The following is a 22,314-nucleotide window of genomic DNA, read 5'->3' as shown; positions in this document are numbered from 1 at the left end:
ATGCTGTAGGCTAGGTGGGGATCCAGCTCCATGCGCAGGACAGATAGAGATCAGGGGTAATAAAACACGCGGCAGCCCCCACCGTCCTCCCTCTTAACGCCCCCGCTGACCCCAGCCTGTAGCCTGCCTCCACCAAGTTAAATTGCCTCGCTTCTACCCTGTAACTGCTGAAGGCTCAAGTTACAAGAAAAAAGGAACATTGTTCTAGAAATGCCTTAATCTGTCCTTGTGCAACTCAAAGTCTATCCTTTTCTTCTCCTTCCTAGAATTCAAAGGAAAAAAATATTTTCACTCAATCACTTGAATCACACAGAACGAGAGAAAGGTGGGAAATAAAGAGCCGGAGGAACAAAGTTTTCAACGACAAATAAGCTACAACTGGCTCTTTTTTCCCCCAGATGGGGGTTTTGATGGATTGTCACTAGCGGAGGGGGTGGGCGCCCCGCTCCACAGTCAGTGCCGGGTTCAGGCGGGGCACTGAGTGCAAGTGTTTGTGTGTGACACATAGGGGAGTGACCAGGCTCGCACACACTCTCCCAATTGGTAAGATCGAGCATGAGTCAGCAGTGCTACAGTAGTACACTTCAATACAGCAAGTGAAGCCAGACCCCACACTGGCCCCTCTCCCCCTCTTTCTCCTCCCTGAACTCAAGCCCGCCCAGCAGTGCTAAGCTACTTTGTCATTCTATCCCTGAACAGGCCCGTGTCATTTCTACAGATTATAATAAAATGCACAACATCATCACAACTGCGGATTATCAAATAATGATTTTTTAAATAAATAAAAAGAACAGTAAAACAGGTGCGCCTATTATAGAAAATGAGTTAGGCATAAGAACGGGATAACAAAGTGGAGGGAAAGGGAACAAAAAAGGTTGGAGAAAGTGGGGTGCGTTCCACTTTTTGTTAGGCTGCAAACATGAATGAATAGAAGCTGGGCGCTGAGGCCCCTTGTACTTACAGCTGGGATCCCCTCTCCAGTGAGATGGTGCAGCTTGGCCTTCTGGGCCTCCAAGTACTCCCTGAAGGGCTTCTGCAGTGCCGCACCCAGCAGTGGAACAGCTCTGTTTCCACCAACAGGGGTGGGGGTTGGTGGTGGTGGTGGAGGAGGAGGAGGAAAAGGAGTGGGGGGAGGGGGGTGTAGAGAGAGAAAGACAGAGGTAGAGGGTGGAGGGGGGATGCATTGGGGAAAGAACAGGGAGGGGGTGGGGTTGCGGGGCACAAATCACATCACATCATTGTTACTCACCAGCCCAAGGGCAGCAACAAAGGGAGGCACGCTGTCCTGTCTCCTGTACAGTGTCGGCCTCGCCTGCTTCCTCTCTCCGAGAAGAGAGAAAGACGGAGAGAGCAGCGAGTGCGATCCCTTCATTGCTCATCCCCCCACACACACACACACACACACACACACACACACACACACACACACACACAGAAAAACAGACTAGCACAGCTGTAGAAATAAAACAAAATAAAATTAAAAAAACAGCAGCACTCGGTAACAAACTGAAAATTTTAAAAATCAAAACAAAAGAAAAAAAACAGATTAAAACAGCTGAAGTAAAGTTGGCCGGCTCTCAGTCGGCAGCTGCGGCAGCAGTAGTCACCCACATTCTCCCACTCCGCTGTGTCTCTCCTCTCACACACACACACTCCACTTCCCCTCCCTCTCGCTCACACACACACATCGGTGAACTCGTTCAACTCCCCTGCAGTGCCTCCTCTGCCGCTGCAGCGAGGAGAAATGAATGACTTCTCAGAACTCTCACATTTATCACAGGCGGTTCCTGTAAGAACTGGTTTCAGCCAATTAATGAGGAAGTGAGTCGTACCCACGCTGTGTCATCACTGGCTGAGACCTGGGGGGATGGCCCACAGGGGGAGGGAACTCCAGTAAGACGGCCCATATTAGGAAAACCCTTTACAAGGTTTAGCCACCAACTACAAGATACTACTGAACCCCCTTCCCTCTCTCTCTCTGTCGCACACACACACACACACACACACACACACTCGAAGAGAAAAAAAAGACGTGAGAGACTGCAGAGAATGCCCTAGAATAGCAAATCAGTGGCCCATCCCTTGGCTGGAGTTAGTGATTAATCACTGAACAAATACATACTAAAGACCTTTACTTCTTCTGTTTTGTAGCTATACACCGTCAGCTACATCCTCTGAGCTTTTGTTTCAAAGCATTCCCTCTGTTCCACTTCTTTTGTTCGTACTGGGAAGGCATCTTCAAAGCTCAGAGACCCATCAAAGATTTTCAGACAGGTTTGCGTGGGCAGTCATGTCACATACGGTTGAGTTTATAGCTGATAACTTTCTCTGAAGGAGGCTTGTCGTTTCCGTCCCTCCCTACCTCCACGCACGTACAAACGCACACAATGTACACACACCTATCTGCTATCTGAGGGTGAGAAAAAAAAGAGAAAAGATTGTGTCAAATGATTGAGTTAACGATGAGGAAGCCTTTTAGTAATGATTAACTTTATAACAGGTAATGGATATCCTACATGTGAATGGTTACAAAGCAGACAGGAAGTCTAACAGATGGATCACGCTTTAAATTACACAATAGAAAATGCTAAGGACACACTATCAAAAATCTTTTTGGAGGGAAACAAAGCCTCTGCTATTCCCATCCCCCATCTCACAAAATTCCTCTTACACTCTCACACACACACACACACACACACACACACACACACACACGCACAACCTTACCAAACTTATTTAAAATATAAAACCTGGATGAGACGCTGAATCTGAGGACAACGACTAGAAAACACAGGAGTTAAAAGCAGATAAAAGTAAACATGCAAGAACAAAGAAGGAAAGAAACAGTTTTCAGAAATGGCGGGCGAATCATCTCCTACACGATGAGCAACACTGAGTCATGAGCCAGGGCAAATCCACCAACAAAGAAGCTCAAAGCTAGCAGTCTAAAACAAGAATTTAATGCCAGAGTGAGGACGCTCTCTTGGTCTTCCCATTAAATATCAAGTGACTTTGTGTTTTTTGGGGAATATATTTTCACTTTCGACACAAGGTGCTGAGAAATTGTTGGATTTAAGAATTCCTACTGTAAGTGTGTTTGTAATTTACCTGTGAGTGTGTGTGTGTGGAACAAGTGTAGAAGGTTAACTTAGACTTTCTGATACCTGAAAATAAATGAAAGATTTGTGTCACCTGTGCATGAATTATATACATGTTAGCCAAAGTTTTACAAAGTAACTGTTGTCAAAGTTCTATTTACTTCAAATGAGAACATTTAGAGATGTTTCAGAGTTAAAGTGGATAAAAACAGCAAAAGGATTAAATGTGGCAAAAAATAAGCCTGAACAAAGTTTAACAGCAGCTTTGCTCAAATTCTGTGCGAGCAGTGAAGAGTAAAGAAAACTCAGAAGCACTGAGGCCTCGAAGAATGAGCAAATAATTTAATTAAAAAACAAACAAACTACCTAATACACTTTTTTTCCGCACAGAGTCTCAGTTTTACATTAAAAGCTTTTGTCAATTTATTATACCAAGTAGAAAATGCTCATTAAAAAAAACTGTTGGCCATGTCTACATTTTTCTGGTCACCTTTATTTAGGAAATGTCACTAAATCTACATGTTAGCACTAATTCAGCTCATTAGAATATAAAATACCAAAAATCCTCTTCAGGTTGTTGTATTTAATTCAAATAATCAGCTTTAACATGTGAACAATAAAATTACAGTTTTGTCCATTAGCTTGTCATCATGCAATGATAAAAACTGGAGCAAAAGTTTTGTGTATTTCACATGAAAATCATCCGTGTGTTCACATTCAGAGATATCAAACAGCAGTGACAAATTTATAAAACGAACAAAACAAAAATTAAACAGAAGACGGCACTTTTGTCAATTTTTTTTCTAAAGATAAAATAGTGTTTTATTGTTGAGTCCTAACATGTAGATGATTTATCAATGATAAAAGGCTCCATGCATGAACACCATTAACAATAATTATAATTAAATTGTTACCCTTCAAAAGTAAAAAAATAAAGGTTTTCACTAACTTGGGCTTTAAATTTAAAGTTTGTTTTGTGTGTTATATGGATATATTCACACAGTAGCTGCTGTTCATACACCAGCACAAATGAAGGCAGTGTATTCTTATATCTAAATAATCAGCTTATTAATAATCACCATCGAATAGTTTCCTTTTAGTCAACTGAGTAAATACGTCCTTTCATAAATTTTTATAATACAGCAGTCAATACTAAATATGTAAAAGAAACAAATTCATTTATTATCATCTGTGAACTTTTCACAATAAGAGGCGCAGCAGGAGGAATGCATAAAAAGCTTTACCCCTGCTGTACAATTTTTATTTATCATCTGAAAGAAAATCCACATTTGGAAATGTCCTGGATGTGATGAGAGTTCAAGATTTAAATGTTTGGAGCTCTCTGATACGATACGATGAGTTTAAACAAAACTATGACTTTGCTGCTTTTTTTCAAGAATGCTTTCAATCACAAGCTGATCAGCATTTTTGAACTTGAAGAGCTCGCCCAGAGATACAGGAGAAACCAGGGCACCGCCATCCTCTTACAAAACCACTAAACCAAATCACTTTTTCCATTTTTCCAAATACTTGTGAGTGCGGTCACACTGTACATCTGTGTAAAATAAACACATGGACAAAAGGCAAAACACTGACAATCAAACTGTTTAGTAAAATCCAACATTGCTGCCCTTTACAAACTCAGTGTTAGGTTAGAACATCAAACCCCAGTCGAGGTACCAATTTCATTCTGGGGAAAAAAGCCACTGCCATCAGCGTCCACACACACTTCTTCATCTGTTTCAATTATTTAAAAATCTAACTATTTAAAAAGAACATTTTTATAATTCTGCTGAAGCTAGTAAAAATTACATTAATGCTAAATGTTAGAAAAATAGTGAAGAGTAAAAGAAAACAGAATTAGATTTTCTCTGTGAAGTGCATCAAGAAAATCTTTACTTAATCCTTACACTTGGAAAAACGAAGGAATGTGGGTGACGAACAAAGAAAACTGTGGATTTCTTGTTTGATGGATTACGTGAACACTGTGAAATTATTCATTGCATCAAATATGCAAATAAAAAAAAACCTCATGTGTGCTCAACTTGTCATCACTTTCAGTTGCACTAAACCTGTAACAACCTGCGACGCGTCTGTTCTTTAACTGTGAATAAGGTGCAACCTGATCAATAATCAGGAAAGAAAGGATGGGGGAAAGAGGCTCTGAGAAAACAAGGAAATATGCAGGGAAACCCCCACATCTCTCAAGCTTCCTGCAGCCGATTCATTCTGCAGTGGGTTAATCTGGGAGCAACCTAAACTCAGCCTTTTTTAAATTGTCTTTAATAAACTATCATTTACTCCTTCTGTTCAAAGAGCAATATGTTTTAATGTTGTAAAGGAAAAAGAGACAAAAACAGACAAAAAAAGAGAGAGACACCCCCCCCACACACACACACACCCACATGACCAAATTCCACTGGCAGTGAGTCACAGGTGACCTTTGACATGTATGCCCCTTCCATAGGCCGCCACCTCCAAAGGCACTTGAACGCAGATGCTCTTAAAATGTACAATTTGTGTTCTTAATGCTAATTAAATCCAAGCACACACGCAATGACAAGCAGGCACACACGTGCCCGACGTCCAGGAAGAGGAAGATAGAGAACAAGGGCTCACATGACAGCCAAACCCTGGCCAGGTCCAACGGGTTACAACACCATCACAACAACTGGCTTAGGCAATCGCTGGTGTTACCCAATGCTGCACAGGGCCACAGTTCACACCTAACATAACAGCACCGACGCTGCGAGAAGCACAGTGTGGATAGGTGGTGCGCTAACCTGAGGCAATCTGACCTCTTCATCTCTCTTCCACACACTGACACTGCAAATTTCTTTTTAATCGGCTTTCGTGGCTTACATGCCTCAATAAACTGCTACTGTTCCAACTGAACTTTATTAAGTGTTGGAATAATGAAATAATGGAATTAGGGGAGGAGTGCGATTCATTTTATAGTCGGGAAAATTTTGATTCACGTGCAAATGTTGTAAGGTAATCTGTGTCTGTGTGTGCCTGTGGGTGCGTGTCTATTCCTCCTCCAGTTCGACCGGGCTTTTTCCCAATGACTTCACCACTAAAGCATGGAGCCCACTCCTGGACGGAGATCCCCCTGCCCAGGGTGTTTATCACATCCCTGCTCTGCAGCCATCTGTGTCAGCCAGCACACATACATACACCTACATATACAGAAGCAGAGACTCATGTTCTCCTCTCCGCAGAGCTGCCAGGAAATTAGGGGGACCAGTTATAGCTTTCTATTATTCCTCTCACATAAAACACTGCTGTAGTCCCTGTGACTCCCCCCCCCCCCCCCACACACACACACCCCCTAGGTTTAGGTCACAAACTCTCTTGGTGTTGGGGATGTATGGAGTGTCTGGGTCCCCGGTAACCATGCCTGGACCCTGGGGTTATTCAGTGAGTCAGACTTGACTGAGACGCATCCAGACAAGTCATACTGTTCAGGCCACAACGGCAGATGAATGAGAAGATGAGAGATGTAGGTGTCTCCATCTAACCTGTGATGTCAGGTTTGTGGGGACGGTTGTATGGCAGGATGTATAATGACATTATTTCCTATGAGACGACATCTAGCTCTTACAAGTTAGTTACAAATGGGAAACTCTGGTTTAAGAAAACCCTCAAAAATACCAGAGTGGGGAAATTAATCTATCACACCACGCTAAGTATATGTGAAGGACAGAAACTCTCCAAGGTCACATATTTATGAGACAATCAAGCATCAGTCAAAGCAGTACGTCAGTTGCTGGGTAACAAGGTATACGTGTGTACAGTACACTGGCGAACTATACAGTGCCTCTGTGGTGTGTCATATATGTGAAATGCTAGTATTTTGTAACCACACAGGTTACTAGCTATCTGTTAAAAGCCACAGGATGCTATATAGCTTCCGCTTCAAAACTATACGTTGCGAGAGTGAAAGTTTTAGCAAATGAGATGTATTGTTGTCATCCAAGTAAGGAAATCCCAAAAAGTTGACTTTGGGAAGATGGAGTGTTTTTGTAATAATGTTTCATTTCATTTATTTATAAAGCACATTTAATAACAACAGCGAGCTGACTGAAGTGCTGTACAACCTAATAATTAAACAATAACATTAACAACATCAAACAGGTAAGACAATTCAAATAAACGGGTAACTCTCGTACAGTATAGAAAGCCAACGGCGAAAATATGTTTTAAGATGGGATTTAAAGAGAGTGACAGTTGGGTTCTTTCTAACGTGGAGAGACAGGTCGTTCCACATTTTCGGCGCCACAACCACAAATGCCCGATCCCCTCTATGAACCATTCTAGACTTGTGTAAGGTAAGGAGCCAATGATGTTCGTACAAGACAAAAGACATCACCACCAAAAAAAGCACTGTGAAAGCATCCCTGATCATTGTGATTTATTTTCTGATCGTCCGCCCTCGAGGTTGTGGTCAGAGACGGAAAAATGGAAAGTGAACGCTCTTATGAACATTTTCCACGCTTTTCTATTCTTGAACAACACACACACACACACACACACACACACACACACACAAAGCTATCACATTAAAGTTGAATGTGACTGTAATTTAGTCCTCAGATTTGCAAAAATGACACTGTACAAGTGCATTTTCGGTATATTTGAAATGTGATTGTAGATATTTATTTGCGTTGTCACATTTAAAATGACTCGTTTCCCTGGTTTTCAGTCTGAGGCCTTAAAAAAACCAAACCTGGACAATAAAGCTATTTTTCACAGCGGTGATCATTCAGATAGAACTATCAGAAATAACCCTCTCCACAGTCTGTCCTCCCTTCCCATTACTTAGGCTGATGTGGGATGATGCGTCTGTTTTGACTGAGGTGTGACGGATGAGCGGCTGGGAGTAACAGGGGCCCGGACGTCTGCTCAGCTGGCCTCTGAGTCAGGTCCTGTCTGGGATGACTCCTTTCACAGAACACAGACACATCCTCATGACAACTGGTGAAATTACAGCACACATTAAAATGTTTATGGGATTTACAAAACAATACACTTCACAGTGGATGATGCTGATTAAGAGCTGGAGGTCACATTGTGTTCCCCTGATAAATGAGCCACTCTAAAAATGAATCAATGGCGTACTGTTTCCTAAAACAACATGCAGGCCTTTTGCCACCCTGATGAATACATTAGTAATTTCAATGCCTTGGCATGAACACGCACATGAACGATTTGATGAGTGTGGAGCATGTGCGGTGAACGACTCGGGATCAAAACAAAAGAATCGCAGTCGAACAGAGCAGGAAGTCCTGGCGCACACATGCACGATGCCTCACATAATATGACACCAGACCTGCAACACATAGGACCTCTCCCTTTCTTTGTGTCATTCTATTTTTCTCTCACACACACACACACACACACACACACACACACACACACTAAACAATGCTATATTTCCATTCAGATCTTTGGAGTATCTCAGTGTGCCATTAATGGCAGAAACAGGCCTGCAGGACACGACCTACAGTCTTCTTGACCGACAGATTATTATTTTACATGACTGTAGTAAGACCTTTGGACTCCTCTGCTCCTGCCGCTGTGTTCCTGTCAGGCTGAAATCCGGGTAATCAGAAGTGAAGATTAAAAAAAAGTACACTCTGCTGGGCCACACATTAAATTTAATGATGCTGTATAAAAGGACAGTTGCCAGTTCCCACCACACCATTGCTCACTCTCACTGTCTTGCCCGGCTGATCGCATCATGAATGTGTTCGGGTGAATAGGCCTGGCAGTGGAAAGACTGATCAATGCCATCTTTGTCAGTACAGTTCTCAGGTGACCAACGGAGCCAGTGACTAATAGTATTGAAAATACTCCCTTCCTGCAGATTGGGTTAACAGGAAGACTTTGCTCATTTGCTCAATAAGGGCTATTTATAGGTGCAGTAAGGTGAGGTGACAAATCGAGTTCACCATTCTCAAAAAAATTCAAGGTACAAAACATCACAGCAAAACATGCAGTTCAATGTTTCGTGTCTAGTGCGCTTTTCTTTTTAAACTTGCATAAATCTCTCTGCCACAACTGGATACCTTCTGCTTCAATCAGACTACTGCGGTGCCAGAGCATTCAAAAGAATCCCCTCCTGCCTGCGAGCACACCATAGCTACCTTCAACCCAGACACCCCGTCATTCAGTACGAAACCACACAAACCTAGTTTCTATATGAACTAGGCGTGAGTGTTCAACGTAAGTGAAATTCAGTGGAAATGAGCAGTAACAGATCTTTCTCCCCTTAAACACCAGAAGTTCAGTACGTGTGCATAAATAACTGCACTTCTGTGAACACCCAGAATAGTTTGATTTGCATGGTTCTCAGTAACTTCTCCAGCAGCCACAGCTTGGTTGAGTTGTTTTATAGTTAAGGTCCACAGGAAGCTGCGCTGACCCTGCACTCAAGAGGAAACAAAAGAAATGAAATTGAATCTAAACGGTTCTTCACAAGCAACCGAATCTCACTTTCATCACTTTACATTTTCAAATACGCGACGTTGATCGTGTTTAGAAGGATTTTTTTGTCACAAAACAAAAAGTAAATGCTGAAAATAATCTGTCACACTGAGAAATATTCCAACTGAGTTTACCGACTGATTGTTATTCCACCAAGAGTACCTAAGTCATTATAATCATAGCACAACACTGAATGTAAATGCAAAGCCTAACTTGAAATGCTCCTCTATGATTCAGCGAGTGGTTCACACTATCACCCACCGGCCTGCTCTGACCTGCGTCTCCTCCTCCCGTGCAGGGCTGCCTGCTGGGATCTCCTAATGCTGACTGCCTTATGTAGCAGAAACAGCCATCTGGAGGCCCATTGTGCTGGTAATTGACTCATGTCTTAGAGATGGACTCGCATGGAAATAGGTGCATTCTCATGAAGACGTGCTGGGGTTCCCCGTGGCCTCAGCACACCGGTTTCTACGGCACAACCTATTCAGGTCTCGACTCCTCTCTGCATGTCAATGGTTTTCTCTCAGAGTCTGACAAAGACTACCCTTCCCCTGATCCATGGCTACTAAGGAATTGTCAAGCTCCATACAAAAGAACCTACTGCTGACTTAGTGAAGAACAGGGTGTGATGTCAAAAGATGAGATAATATGAAACAAATTTCTCATCTTGCATTTAGAGTAAGTTCATCCAGTTCCACCACAGGGACCACTGACAAGGCGTAAACACAACAGGATCACTGCAGTTTGTCTTACAATTAGAGAAAGTGTCTGTTATTTCCTGTCCGGTTATCGGTTACAAATGGTTGATGAAGAAATGCCACGAATCAGAGTAAACTGTTCACCCGAACACTTACAAAAGATCAACGAGAGGACAGAAAACTTGGATTCAAACACAGGAAAGCTCCCTGTTCCACTGCCACATGTGGTGGGTGATTTCAAGCTGCTGCTGAGATAAGAGAATGGAGAAAAGGGAGGAACAGATACAGTGCCCAGGTGTTACATGAAGCCTAGAATCAGGGTGTTTCCCCCTGTGTTAGAAAGTCACTTCTAGCAAGTTTTAAAAAACAAAAAAAACCTCTTGAATTAGGAAAATTTTGACATCAGAAAGTCTGAAAAAAAAAGTGCAAGGATATGAAAAATGAGCTTTTTAAATAACAACAGGAGCACTCTTTCCAGAAAGCCTTACTTAACGTAAGTCTGCAGAATTTTCTCCTGACCTAAACGACTATCCACACGGCTCATCGTGCAGAGCAGACATCTGAACATTAGTCACAGGACGAAGGAAACCTAACAAGTCTGATCAGACCCTCAGCCCTTTCTGACCTGGTTATCTGTTTCTTTTATCAGCCCTGAAGGCATCTGAGGAGGCTTTTATTGTGACTTTGTTGCACTTCAAAGCAAAACTATCTTCATCATGACCCTGCTGCTACTGACAGAAACTTGTGGATGTAGCCTTAAATGCTTGGCTCAGCAGGATAAGAGTGAAAACTATCTGCCAGAAAACTGTTTCAACAATAGATATGAAGGAGTAATATACCAGGTTTGACTTGTCTGACACGCATTTTCTTTTCCCCAAACAGCAATTAGAGAAACGGCTGACGAAGAAAGAAATTCACTGAATAATTGAAATGAAAAATTATTTTTCCAACAAACCTAAATGCTCAAAAGCAACAGCAGAAAAGCAAACATATAATGACATTTTTAATCATTTGTATTTTGTGCACATTCTTAAAAAACAAATAAATAAATATATAAATACATGAATAAATAAATAAATAAATAAATACTGCCACATTTTATTTCTAGCTGGTAGATAAATGAAGGAAAAAACTAAAGTTGGTCATTTTTTTGGTTGAGAGGTAATAAAAATTCCTGTTGACAGTTTTAGAGCCTCGTGATCCAAACCTCTTATGAAACTGAATTTCAGTCAATGAATTTCAACACTTTCCATTTGTCATTCACAGAAAAACTACTTCCCCGTTTTAATCTGATTGCAAATGACAGAAAATTAAAACATCTTTAAAAATAACCGTAGTTTAAAAAAAAGCTCATTCAAAACTAAATTATGACGGTCAGCAGAGAGCACATCAAAACTCTCGTCTTCAAATACATTTTACAAACAAAAAGAGGTGCTAATCAAACCTGCCGAGACATGTGACACACACACACACACACACACACACACACACACTTTTGTTCTTATCACCAAAAATGCACATTTTGACTATTGTGAAACTAGAGGCCTGGCTTTTTCACACTGCAGTAAATGTTTCAGGGAATTCACCCGGTTCATTTTTATTTTAATAACAGCCATGCTTGGATTCACTGGTACTGAAAAATGTTCCACTCTGTCAGAAGCTAAATACTGGAATTAAACCCTTATCAACTTCAGTATAAATCCAAAAAAAGAGGTCAAACAAAAACACTCTGTGTACGTGGTCATTTTAAAATAAGTCGTCTGTAGAAAAAGGCATGAGGTGCTGCAGCCAGAGAGACTGCAGCCACTGATTTCTGCTTCTTCATGTGTGTGCGAGCCAATGAGCTCACCTACAGCAGGAAATGACTTGTATTGTATTATGTCATGTGAGGATGAAATCATTAGAGCCAAAGTCCAACGGTCGGTTCATTCACCCAATCAGGCTGGCACTGGAGTCAAACCAAAACAAAGCCCACATATTAAGACTCCACAATCAAGATGCAAACGACGCCTAACCCCGCGTCCAAAGTGCATTTCACTAAAAGTATTTTGGAGACGTGGCTGTCAATCAAAGTTTGAATTGTTTTCACGTAAAGTCTGAATTTCACTGAAAACTTTACACAAAATGGAAAAAAATGTAATAAATCAGCTTTCAGAGCAATTCCAACACAAAGCAGGTGGGAGGAAATTTTGTAGAATAGGATAGAATAGAATAGAATAGAATAGAATGCCTTTATTGCCACTGTACAGATGTACAATGAGATACAGAGCATCTCCAAACCAGTGCAAACATGGGGGGGGGGTGCACAGTTCTGCAGCGCTATATAAAAATGAACAGTATTAACAGAAAAAAATATATAAAATGTACAAATATACAATCTGGTGTAAAAAAGTAAATATGTAAGTAAATAGTGTATGTATGTAGTGTATAATGTATATACAGTTCAGGTTATTGCACAGTGGTGGTTTATGGAGGGAAACGGGGAAAAATGGGGGGGGGCACTGTGCCTATGTCTGCTGACAACCAGATAGACAACGTGACATGTGGAGTAGTATGAGTGTTTTTTGTTTTGAGAAAAAGGGCATCCAGAGGACAAATGGTTGAGTTTGTGCGAGTGTGTGCACACCGTGCAAATGCACAGCAGGTGGGGGCAACTGCAGATGCATTTTAGTGCGTGGAAAGGTGCACATTTATTTGAAAGCACCTCCACAGTTAACGTGGCAGAGCGCCGGTGCAGAAAGGGTTAAATTGGAAACGCTGTCACCCATTCATAAGGTGATGTGTGACTGAGAGTGAGAGTGAGAGCAGCATAGAGAATCAGAGATGAGGGTAGAAAGGGCTCGGTGAGGAAGGAAGCCGACGGTTGACGAGTTGTAATGAGTGAAACTTTCTTTAGAGAAGAAGCGGGCAGTGACTCAGACTGAAACCTGTCAATAGCCAATGATCTGTTGCCTTGAGTCTGCAGCTCAATGAACAGTGACTGCCAGTGGGCACATGTCTTTCACAATTCACGCTACAAATTACACACACACACACACACACACACAGCATGTAAAGTGCTTTAAAATGTCTTCTTTCTCCTCTGACAGGAGCATTGCTTTTGTTGTGCTATTAGAACAGAATTTAATTACTCTGTATAAAAACTAAAAACACATTTACAGTGAAAAAAGAAAAACTGCTTTTTAATACTTTGACTGCGGACGTCCAAACTCAGAGCAGAAACAAAGTAAATGTGCAAAACGACAACAACGGTAAGGAAGAGAGCTGATGCAATCTGACCTCCTTATTTCAGCATATGTGTGAGTGCACCTATGAGTGTGTGCGTGTAATATAAATGGCACTCCCACCAGCAGGTGTGTCGGGGGCAGTTTCCAGCTGCAGGCCCCCGTATCGCTACAAGGACACCCGTCATGGCCCCCGTCAGCACCCACTCCCAACTCCAAGGATCTTTCAGCTTCATCGTGGCCTTAATTTCAATAAGCCCATATTTACTGTGTGGGGTGCTTTTGTGTTCATTGTTACAGGATATCATGTCCACTACACAGATAAAACCTGTCACTCCAACTTTCTCCAGAAACTCGTATTTCTTTCACACAGGGTTCCAGGTTAATTAACCCCTGACGCCGTCAGCTCGCCTTTGCACATGAAAGGCTTCATCTTATCAGAAGCAGCTCTCTATGATCACTTATGCAGAAACACGGGTAACAAAACAAGCAAGCAAAACAAAAAAACATGTAATAAACCAGAGAAGAGGTTTCTGCCATAGTCAAGAGCTCATTTTGGATTGTGAAGCAGCCAGAACATGTTCATGCCCATAGTCATCATCCAGTGGAAAAATCCAAGCCATTAATCAGCGCACAGACTATCAGAGCAGAGCGAGGAGCGAGGAGGGAGCTAAATGTGACAAAAACCTTGTTTCGAGGTCTGCACAACGAATCTCAGACAGGATAAACAAGCCATCTACTGAAATCACTCAGAGCCACTTTTTGACTGTACACAGTGTCTGTCAGGACCTCCGAGAGCAGGAGGCCCATTTCACACAGAGGTGCCTAAATCACCTGAACGCCCCATCGCCACCCAAAAAGTCCCTCATTCATCAAGTTCTGCATTCACTCTTTGCTGCGTAGTAGGTGCATGCTGCTCAGGGTACTTTTGGTGACCAAACAGGCGCACGCACACACACACACACACACACACACACACACACACACACACACACCCGGTGAGGGTTACTCACCCGATTAGGGAGACCATCTGCTCCACTATGTGCTTACTGAAGGTGATGATCACAAACAGTTTCTGTATGACAAAGAAGCACACAGAGGAAGAACACGTTAGTCGTTGAACCGTGAGGTCAGTAATAGCGGGGGAAAGCAGTATATGCATCATAGTTTGACCGGTAATTCTTTAATACCTCCTTTCTAACACAAACACTCACACTACTCATTTTCCCCAATCACTGTGTGTCACACAACCAAAAAGGTTTGGTCTGAAAGCAGAAACAAAGGGCACAGGCAAGAAATCAGAGACTGTGACACACCACGTCAGCGTATCACCTCGGCTGCCATTAGAACAGTCGGTGTGTAAAGTACAGATGGGTAGACGTGAAGAATCAGAGGAGATGTGTCATGGCTTCAGAGGGGGCCTGGATCCGGCTCCTGTCCAGTCAGATTCCTGCTTAGTCACCAGTACAGAAGCGACAAACAGGCGACTGCCGGTCATTCCAGCTTTTATCTGCCTGGTGCTGGTGGTGCTAATTGACCACTAATTTTTCAAGGTCCTTGAGTTATTGTCTGTTAGTGTATTCTTCTAAAAGAGCACACGTTTGTTTGATCCACTAACCTCTCGCCTGCCTTCACCATCGCCATGAGGAAGACTACAGCAGCCGAGCTTCTGGCGAAGCCGTCATTACAAACTTGTGTTGTGCAGCAAAGGATTGTTCAAACCCACAGAAACATCTTTCAAATTCTAGTCCAGAGCCCGAGTTTGCAGAAGACACTAAATATATACTGCCCCAAATTATAGGGAAAGAGATACACGAGACATCCAGCATTTTCTATATCATGTAATGACGGGGCTATAAAAGTGCCGTCAATTTAAATAAGAACAATGTAACAAATAGAGTCACAATTTGCAGTGATGTAAAGCGTGCTGATAAATACCAACACAACACTTGTAAATCACACTATTCACCTCCAAGACCATTTGGAAAATATAAATGTGCAGTGCTGACAAAACCATGGGAAATACACAAAGTGCAATAATTTTATAGGTAAATACAATTTTTTAAAAACGCCCGGCCACAGTGTAAATGTGATGTGATCAGGTGTGCCACATATTTGTCATTTGGCTGTACTTAAACTCAGTGTTCAGCCTCTGAGTATCACAGGAGGATAAACTGAACAAATGACAGGCTCGCAGTCAAAATATTACATGTTGCAAAAATAAATATAGAACTATAACTGTCACAACTTATAAAAAAAAGTCTGAAACTTTGTATCTCACACAAAATAAACAGAGAGCACACACAAAAACTCCAAATCTCACCAAGTAAATTTGTCTCATTTGTCACCCAATCAGCTACAGTGTAACGTTTCAGTGACACATATATATACTTGTTTTTAGACGGTGCAGCTTGGATCACTTGTTTCATTCGTTCATTTCAGATTTTTTTTGACTAGAAATGAGACAAATAGACTTGGTAAGATTTGGAGTTTGTGACAGTTACAGTAACTATTTAACCTGAAATGAGGCGTTTGGATCCTGCCTTTGTGCCCCCACAGCTGACAGTTGATCTGTTCTCCCACACAAAGCATTGATGAGCAAAGTGGCACACACAGGAAAGCTGACTAATGTCTGCTCTCACACGCCTGCTCCGAAACGCTGATAAGAACTCCGTACGTCCCAGTGCAAATGAACCTTATACCCACACAAACATGGGAAAAGCACCTCATCACTGGAGGGACTAATGGGAACCACAGAGGGACCAGCCATGCCACGTTTACACGTACGTGCATATTCTGAAAACTGTTTTCAGAATATTTTAATATTTGCCATGTAAACATCACAAATACATCGGCCGTGTTCCTCCGCTGCGTCCCAAAGCCACCGACGCTAACCACTCACACCTGAAGCTCAACGAGCTCTAAAAGCCGGAAGCGGTGCAGAATAAAGACGGCTCTCCTTTGAGAATGAAGAGAACACACCTGAGCACAGGTACGACCCCAGATCATTTTGAAGCACACACACACAGACAGACAGAAAACCTTAAAATCCCCTTTTGTTCCCTCTCGAGGGACAATGTCACCTGCTCTGCCGTGTGCCTTCTTGTAACACTTCTTGTTTTCTGCACAAAGACCTTCAACTCAGATCATTTGCATGAGAAACAAACTTTCAGAACAATTAAAGCGAGCAGCTCCAGGGGAGCCTGCAGACGGGGGGGTCTTCTTTACGTGAGACAGAGGGCCACACCTCTGTCAGCGGGGGGCCCCTGGGAGCCCCGGGTGTAATCTAGCACTTTGTGTGTGATTGTTCCTGCCGTGCGTGTGCAGCCACTACCCCCATCCTCCTTCACCCCCCACAGATGTTTATCTGCTGGAGCTCACCGAGTCACACATGCTTCCCGTGTATGATTAAAAAAAGAATGATTTGCTTTTAACCCGTCTGTGTCACAGTGAGCAAATTCCTGCGTTTGCTTAGAAAACAACAAGTCGATCCCCCGACGGTGATCGCAGACATACCACAAATTCCTGGACGCAAATTGAGGATTTTCCAGGATTAGAACAAGTATTTGGGAAGTCTCCTACCTACAGCTCCTTATTCAACAGTTTAGGATGAAGCCATTTTCCCCCTATAGTTTTGGACCATCTACACACTGTACAGGGCTCTGTGCTGCTGCAGCTGCACTCACAAAATGGTTGACTCCCCCCCTGCTTGGCTGCACAAAATGGCCTCCCGAGCTGGCTCCAGAGCAGTGACTGCATCAGTGCGACTGATTATTTCATGCATTTGTCCCCATTAAAGATGCATTTGCATCTCAAACTCTGTTTAAATGCATGTAATGCTTTGTTTCAGCACAGAATCGAACATTTCACAGACAAACACAGACAGATACACACAGGTCACTTCTATTATTCTATTTCTATGAGCCACAGAGATCCATGGGGGTTTTTTAATGTCGCTTACCTGAATGTGCATTTTGATGAGCGCCTTTCCGATCAGTGTTGCACCAAAAAAAGTCCAGAAGGGGACCAAAAAGTGTCCGCATGTTATTCCTGCCAGGTCAAACAGGGGATTGGGAATCTGAGGAAAAATCAGATGCATGATCAAAGCCAAGAAATGCATCCGTGTGTATTTAGTGTGGACATCTGCAGAATGAGAAGAATTATTTTATGTTATTTTATTATAGAAAGAATCAAAACAAGCTTGTGTGGGACTTACAGAGGCACAGGCTAAAATCCCAAAGAATCCCACTCTCTGGATCAGTTTCTGTACGGCTACTTTTGCCCGGGATGAAAAGTCCTAAAAAAAAAGAGAGAGAGAGAAAAATGTGCAAATAAATCATCTCCACAGATTTGTCAATTTACACATTGTTAATAAACTGAAGGCTGACGTCAGATTTACAGGCCATATTTTCTTTTTTAACTCAAAGGTAAAACAGTCAAATTAATTAATTTCCTAATTATCAGCACTGATTTTAAAAATCAGATCTCACAATGTCTTGAAAATACTTTATTCCTGACAGATTGAAAAGATAAACATCATTATCATTATTTGCTGCTTTCTTCATTTTCCTTTTACTTGCTTGTAAAATTCATTTGTTTGAAATGAAAAAAAGCTGAAGCTGTTTCTGTTTCAGGGAATTTGTTTTTCAAGCAGAACAAATTTCACAATTGTGTGAAATAAACGTGGAGCCGGCTGCAGCGCCGCATCCAAAGTGCTTTTTAACAACTGCTCTGAAAACTGTTCAAATATCATATTAAAAAACACGGATGGATTTAGATCTTAAAATCAGAGCTTTACTTTAGTCATTTCTCCGCTTTATAATTTACTTTTGGTGAAGCAGAGATCAACCTTCTGTCTTTTTTACGTCTAAAAACAAAAACCTCGTCCAGCGAAACGAAAAATGAGATAATTCCTGATTTTTCTCATCTCTGCTGATTTCTACACGAGTTCAAACAAGCTGCAGCTGCAACAGGAACATTTTCTACCTGCTGCAAATGTGAAGCTTTCATCGTTTCTACAGAAACACAGCAAATCCTCCAAAATCGGGATTTTTAGTAGTGCAGACTTTCTAAGAACCTAAAAATATTTAGACTCTAATATTCGCGCTCTGAGCTTTCTTTACTTCTCAAATCACAGTTTTTAGTTTCCAAACACTCAAAAATCACCGAGCCATCTAAAAACCTACACTTAGGATGGTTTTATATTTAATATTTCCATGAGCATAATTCTAAATCATCCACTTTAATCAAAATAAATGTAAAAACTCTACAAGGTGGGGAGAATTTTGTTGTATTGCTTATTTAAAGGCTTGACTGGGAAAAGGTGGATTTCAAGATTTAGATGAGCTTTGACTGCCATAAATATGGAGATTTTCATCATATTAAAATTCATTTAATTACAAAACTCGTCTGTAAAGTCTGCAGAGGAAGAATGAACTGGTTTGGCGTGCTTGCACCTTACCTACAGCACAACTTATTAATTCCTTTGTCACTGAAAATGTGAGAAGAAGACAACACACTTGTGTCATTCCAGTGACTCACTAATTCTTCGTTTCTGCTGGTCTTACTTTATCCCACTGACATCTCCACAAAAGGCTCTTTTCACAGCAATGAGACAGATTTTTCCTCAATATGCCTTTTCTGGGAACAGAAGCTCTGTTTGGATTTTACTTGAACTACTTCTGGGAACACTGTGTGAATTTAAAAGGAAACCTCAGATGCAGGGACGGCACAATAATATGTAGGTAAATGTTTCTACAATCAGCATTTCTAGAACATCCACATCTGTGTTCATTTCAATTTTCAAAAGAAATTGCGACTGACAGCCAAACTCTTCCACAAACAGCAATATAACAGCAGTAAAATTACTGCTTTTAAGTTGATTTTTAATATTTTCATTTGATCTTTTGGTGATAGAAAATAAAGTCTGCTTTCTGTCTTTATTATTTCCACATTTTCTCAGCTTCTCAAACGTGTTGCACCAAAATAGTATTTGTTTAGAAATCAGTGTAATTGTTGTCATAAACTGGGAATGTAAACATGTAACACTTACAGCTTCTACATATATTAATTATGTAAATTATTGGCTGAGGCAGATACGTTTCTGTGTCAAAAGGATTAAAATAGATATATTTTTATAAGAGTATTTCTTTGAAATAAGACAGATTAGTTTGAAATATCAGGCTGCTGCTGTACAACACTATTATATATAAATGTGTGTGTGTCACAGAGGTGGTCTTTGTGATTTTTATATTAAACTCCAAATGTGGGAATATTTTCATGCAAAAAATTAAAAACACTCTTCTTTACAATGAGTGAGCCCTCTATCTGCTCCTATGGACACAAAACTATTTCGATTTCAAACCACTAATTCCTCTAAAGACAAATAATTCCTGAACAAAAGAAATGACAAATTTAGAACCTTCCACAGGTTTCCATATTATTAAATGCATATTTCACAGTAAAATATTCATTCGATCTGTGTTAAATGTTTGTGAACTATACTTTCTTTTAGCACAAGCATTTTTCCTCACCTGAAAAAAAACAAAAATCAACCAAATTTAACTGAAAAGAGGAATTTTATCAGATGAAAAGGCTAAAAAATTGGTTTTATTTTTTGAAAGCAAGGCCTCAGTTTGTGAAACACATCAGCTTCAAAATTGAGGGGTGGGGTGGGGTGGGGGGGCCTGCAATAGATGATCATACCTAATATGGTCAACAAAACCAGTACAGTGCTGATGACATTCTTTACCGGGTGCAACCCAACAGACGGGAAATCTGAGAGACATGGGAGGTCGCCTAATAAGGTGGTGGAGGGGGGAGCAAACGGACACACAATCTGATTGGTTCACAGTTTGAATTTCTGCCTCTACTGATGTCCAATCATGAAGGTTTCTCATTGGACAACCCTGGAGTTTTAATTCTAGCCTGTCCCCGCGCGTGTGTGTGTGTGTGTGCGTGTGTGTGAAATGCTCAGCTGGTGGGAGACAGGGAAGGAAGGAATGTGTATGGCTGGTTTATAGCTGAACTGCTGACGACCGTGTCTGGACCGGGATACCTGACATCTGTGGCTGTTAATGCATCCTACAGTACCACTGGGCGCCGCACACCGCCGCTCATTCACCATATCTTGACGTACGCATTGTTTACATTAGGTGCTGGATGAGCTTTTGGGGTGTGCACTAACAGAGTATGAAAATATCACCGCAGTGTGAACAGAGGGTCCCTTAGGAGGTGAGGAGAGGCTGTAAAATGTGTCTGTGTGTTAACGCGTGACACTGATTTACTGTAGCACAACTATGTCCCTGGACACACACTATTCTGTATTTCTGGACCAGGGAAGTGCCCGCCTTTGGTGGCTGAGGTTCAGACATCCATACTCTGTTGTTGGCAGCTTATTGAGGGGGGGTGGGCAGCAGAACAAAACACCAGCAACACACACAGCGTCCTCCGACCTGCACGGCTGGGCTTAGCAGCAGTCACATCTGCTAAGATCTTGTCAGGGTGCAGCGTCATGAAAGGATGGAGCTTTGGTTCCAGGTTTGGCTGCTCAGCACAAATCTTTACTCAGCAATCTTCAGTCACCCCACAAGGACACAAAACCGCATTTGATTTGTTACTCGAGATGATCGGATCAGTCGAGTCCTCGTTTAAGAACCAAATTATAAGTGTTAGTCAGACGCCTCCTTTCACAGGTTTTGGTCTGTACAGTACGTTTTATGAACATTTACATTTCACAGGCTTAAGATGATTTGAATATATTGTAGATGATTTGCTGATCAATATTAATTCAAGCAGGTGGCCAAATAAACAGAAACTCATTAAACGTAAGGACTGAACTGTACTCAGAGTCAAAGCTACATTTAATGTGTTAGTTTGAATCTGTTTACTTTTTTGAATGAGATATTGAAAGGAGAGAGTCTTATATAATAATAATAATAACAATAATAATAATAATAATAATAATGTACTGCAAAAACTGGATCAGTTCCATTTTTTTATTGAACATGGTGTGACGTCCTGTGGACTTTTCACTGTGGAAAAGTCGACAAAGTGATCACTTTGTTTTTGCTTGACTTTTGTAGATCTGATGAGGGACAGAGTTCAAATGGACAAAAAGCAGGCAGTGACAAGGCAATTTGCTCCATGTGGAAAATTAAAGTGTCACACAAGGAAAAATCTATGCATAGCCTATACACAAGTCAACACCCACACACATTTTTTTTCTTTTCCTTTCTCTCTGTTTTCCTTTTTTTTTTTCTCTCAATGAAAGTCCTTTTACACAGAAGACATCTCCAGAGCGCTCGCGAGCCCCCCGACATGAAGACGGCTAAAGTTCATCTCATTAACTCCTGACAAGCCTGCGCCCGCTCTGTCTGGCACAGGAAGTGGAGTGATTAAGGACTCTTGACGCAATTGAAGCTACAGTCGCCTTTCAAAAAAACAAAACAAAAAAAACCAAGAGGTACAAATTCAAATCTGTCCAAAGGCACAACACACACACACACACACACACACACACACACACACACACACACACACACACACACCCTGAGTCCACGTTGACAAATTCTTTAACAAGCTGTGGTTAAAGGGAAGCTGGTTTTACTCTGACTCACCCCCCTCCTTTCAAACAGTTTACTGGAAATAAAGAGGGAGGAGGAGGGAGGGGGCACTTTCAGAGAAGTCACGTGACAAGGCTGGGCAAACCACAGCACAGAGAGCCTTTGAGTGCAGTAGGCCAGGGGGGAAGGCAGGCATACGCCCAGCGCAGATGGCCCTGATTTGAGTTACAGGAGATAGGAT

General features: G+C 41.7%; 1 protein-coding gene across 2 annotated transcripts in view; it reads right to left on the bottom strand.

Annotated features, from left to right (window-relative positions):
• The window catches only part of LOC100690150 (vacuole membrane protein 1), a 51,771-nt gene that overhangs the window by 2,960 nt on the left and 26,497 nt on the right, over window positions 1-22,314 (bottom strand). For both annotated transcript variants that reach the window (XM_005463009.4, XM_013265974.3), the window contains 4 exons: window positions 17,726-17,806; window positions 17,471-17,587; window positions 14,523-14,584; window positions 962-1,064 (listed from right to left, as the gene is read on the bottom strand). In XM_005463009.4, coding sequence (XP_005463066.1) covers window positions 962-1,064; window positions 14,523-14,584; window positions 17,471-17,587; window positions 17,726-17,806 — 363 coding nt within the window. The remainder of the gene's footprint in view (window positions 1-961; window positions 1,065-14,522; window positions 14,585-17,470; window positions 17,588-17,725; window positions 17,807-22,314) is intronic.

This window comes from Oreochromis niloticus, linkage group LG10 (assembly GCF_001858045.2).
Source record: "Oreochromis niloticus isolate F11D_XX linkage group LG10, O_niloticus_UMD_NMBU, whole genome shotgun sequence".
In the NCBI taxonomy this organism is placed as follows: Eukaryota; Metazoa; Chordata; class Actinopteri; order Cichliformes; family Cichlidae; genus Oreochromis; species Oreochromis niloticus.
Note: the sequence above shows the minus strand (reverse complement) of the source record. Positions and strands in the feature narration are given on the sequence as shown.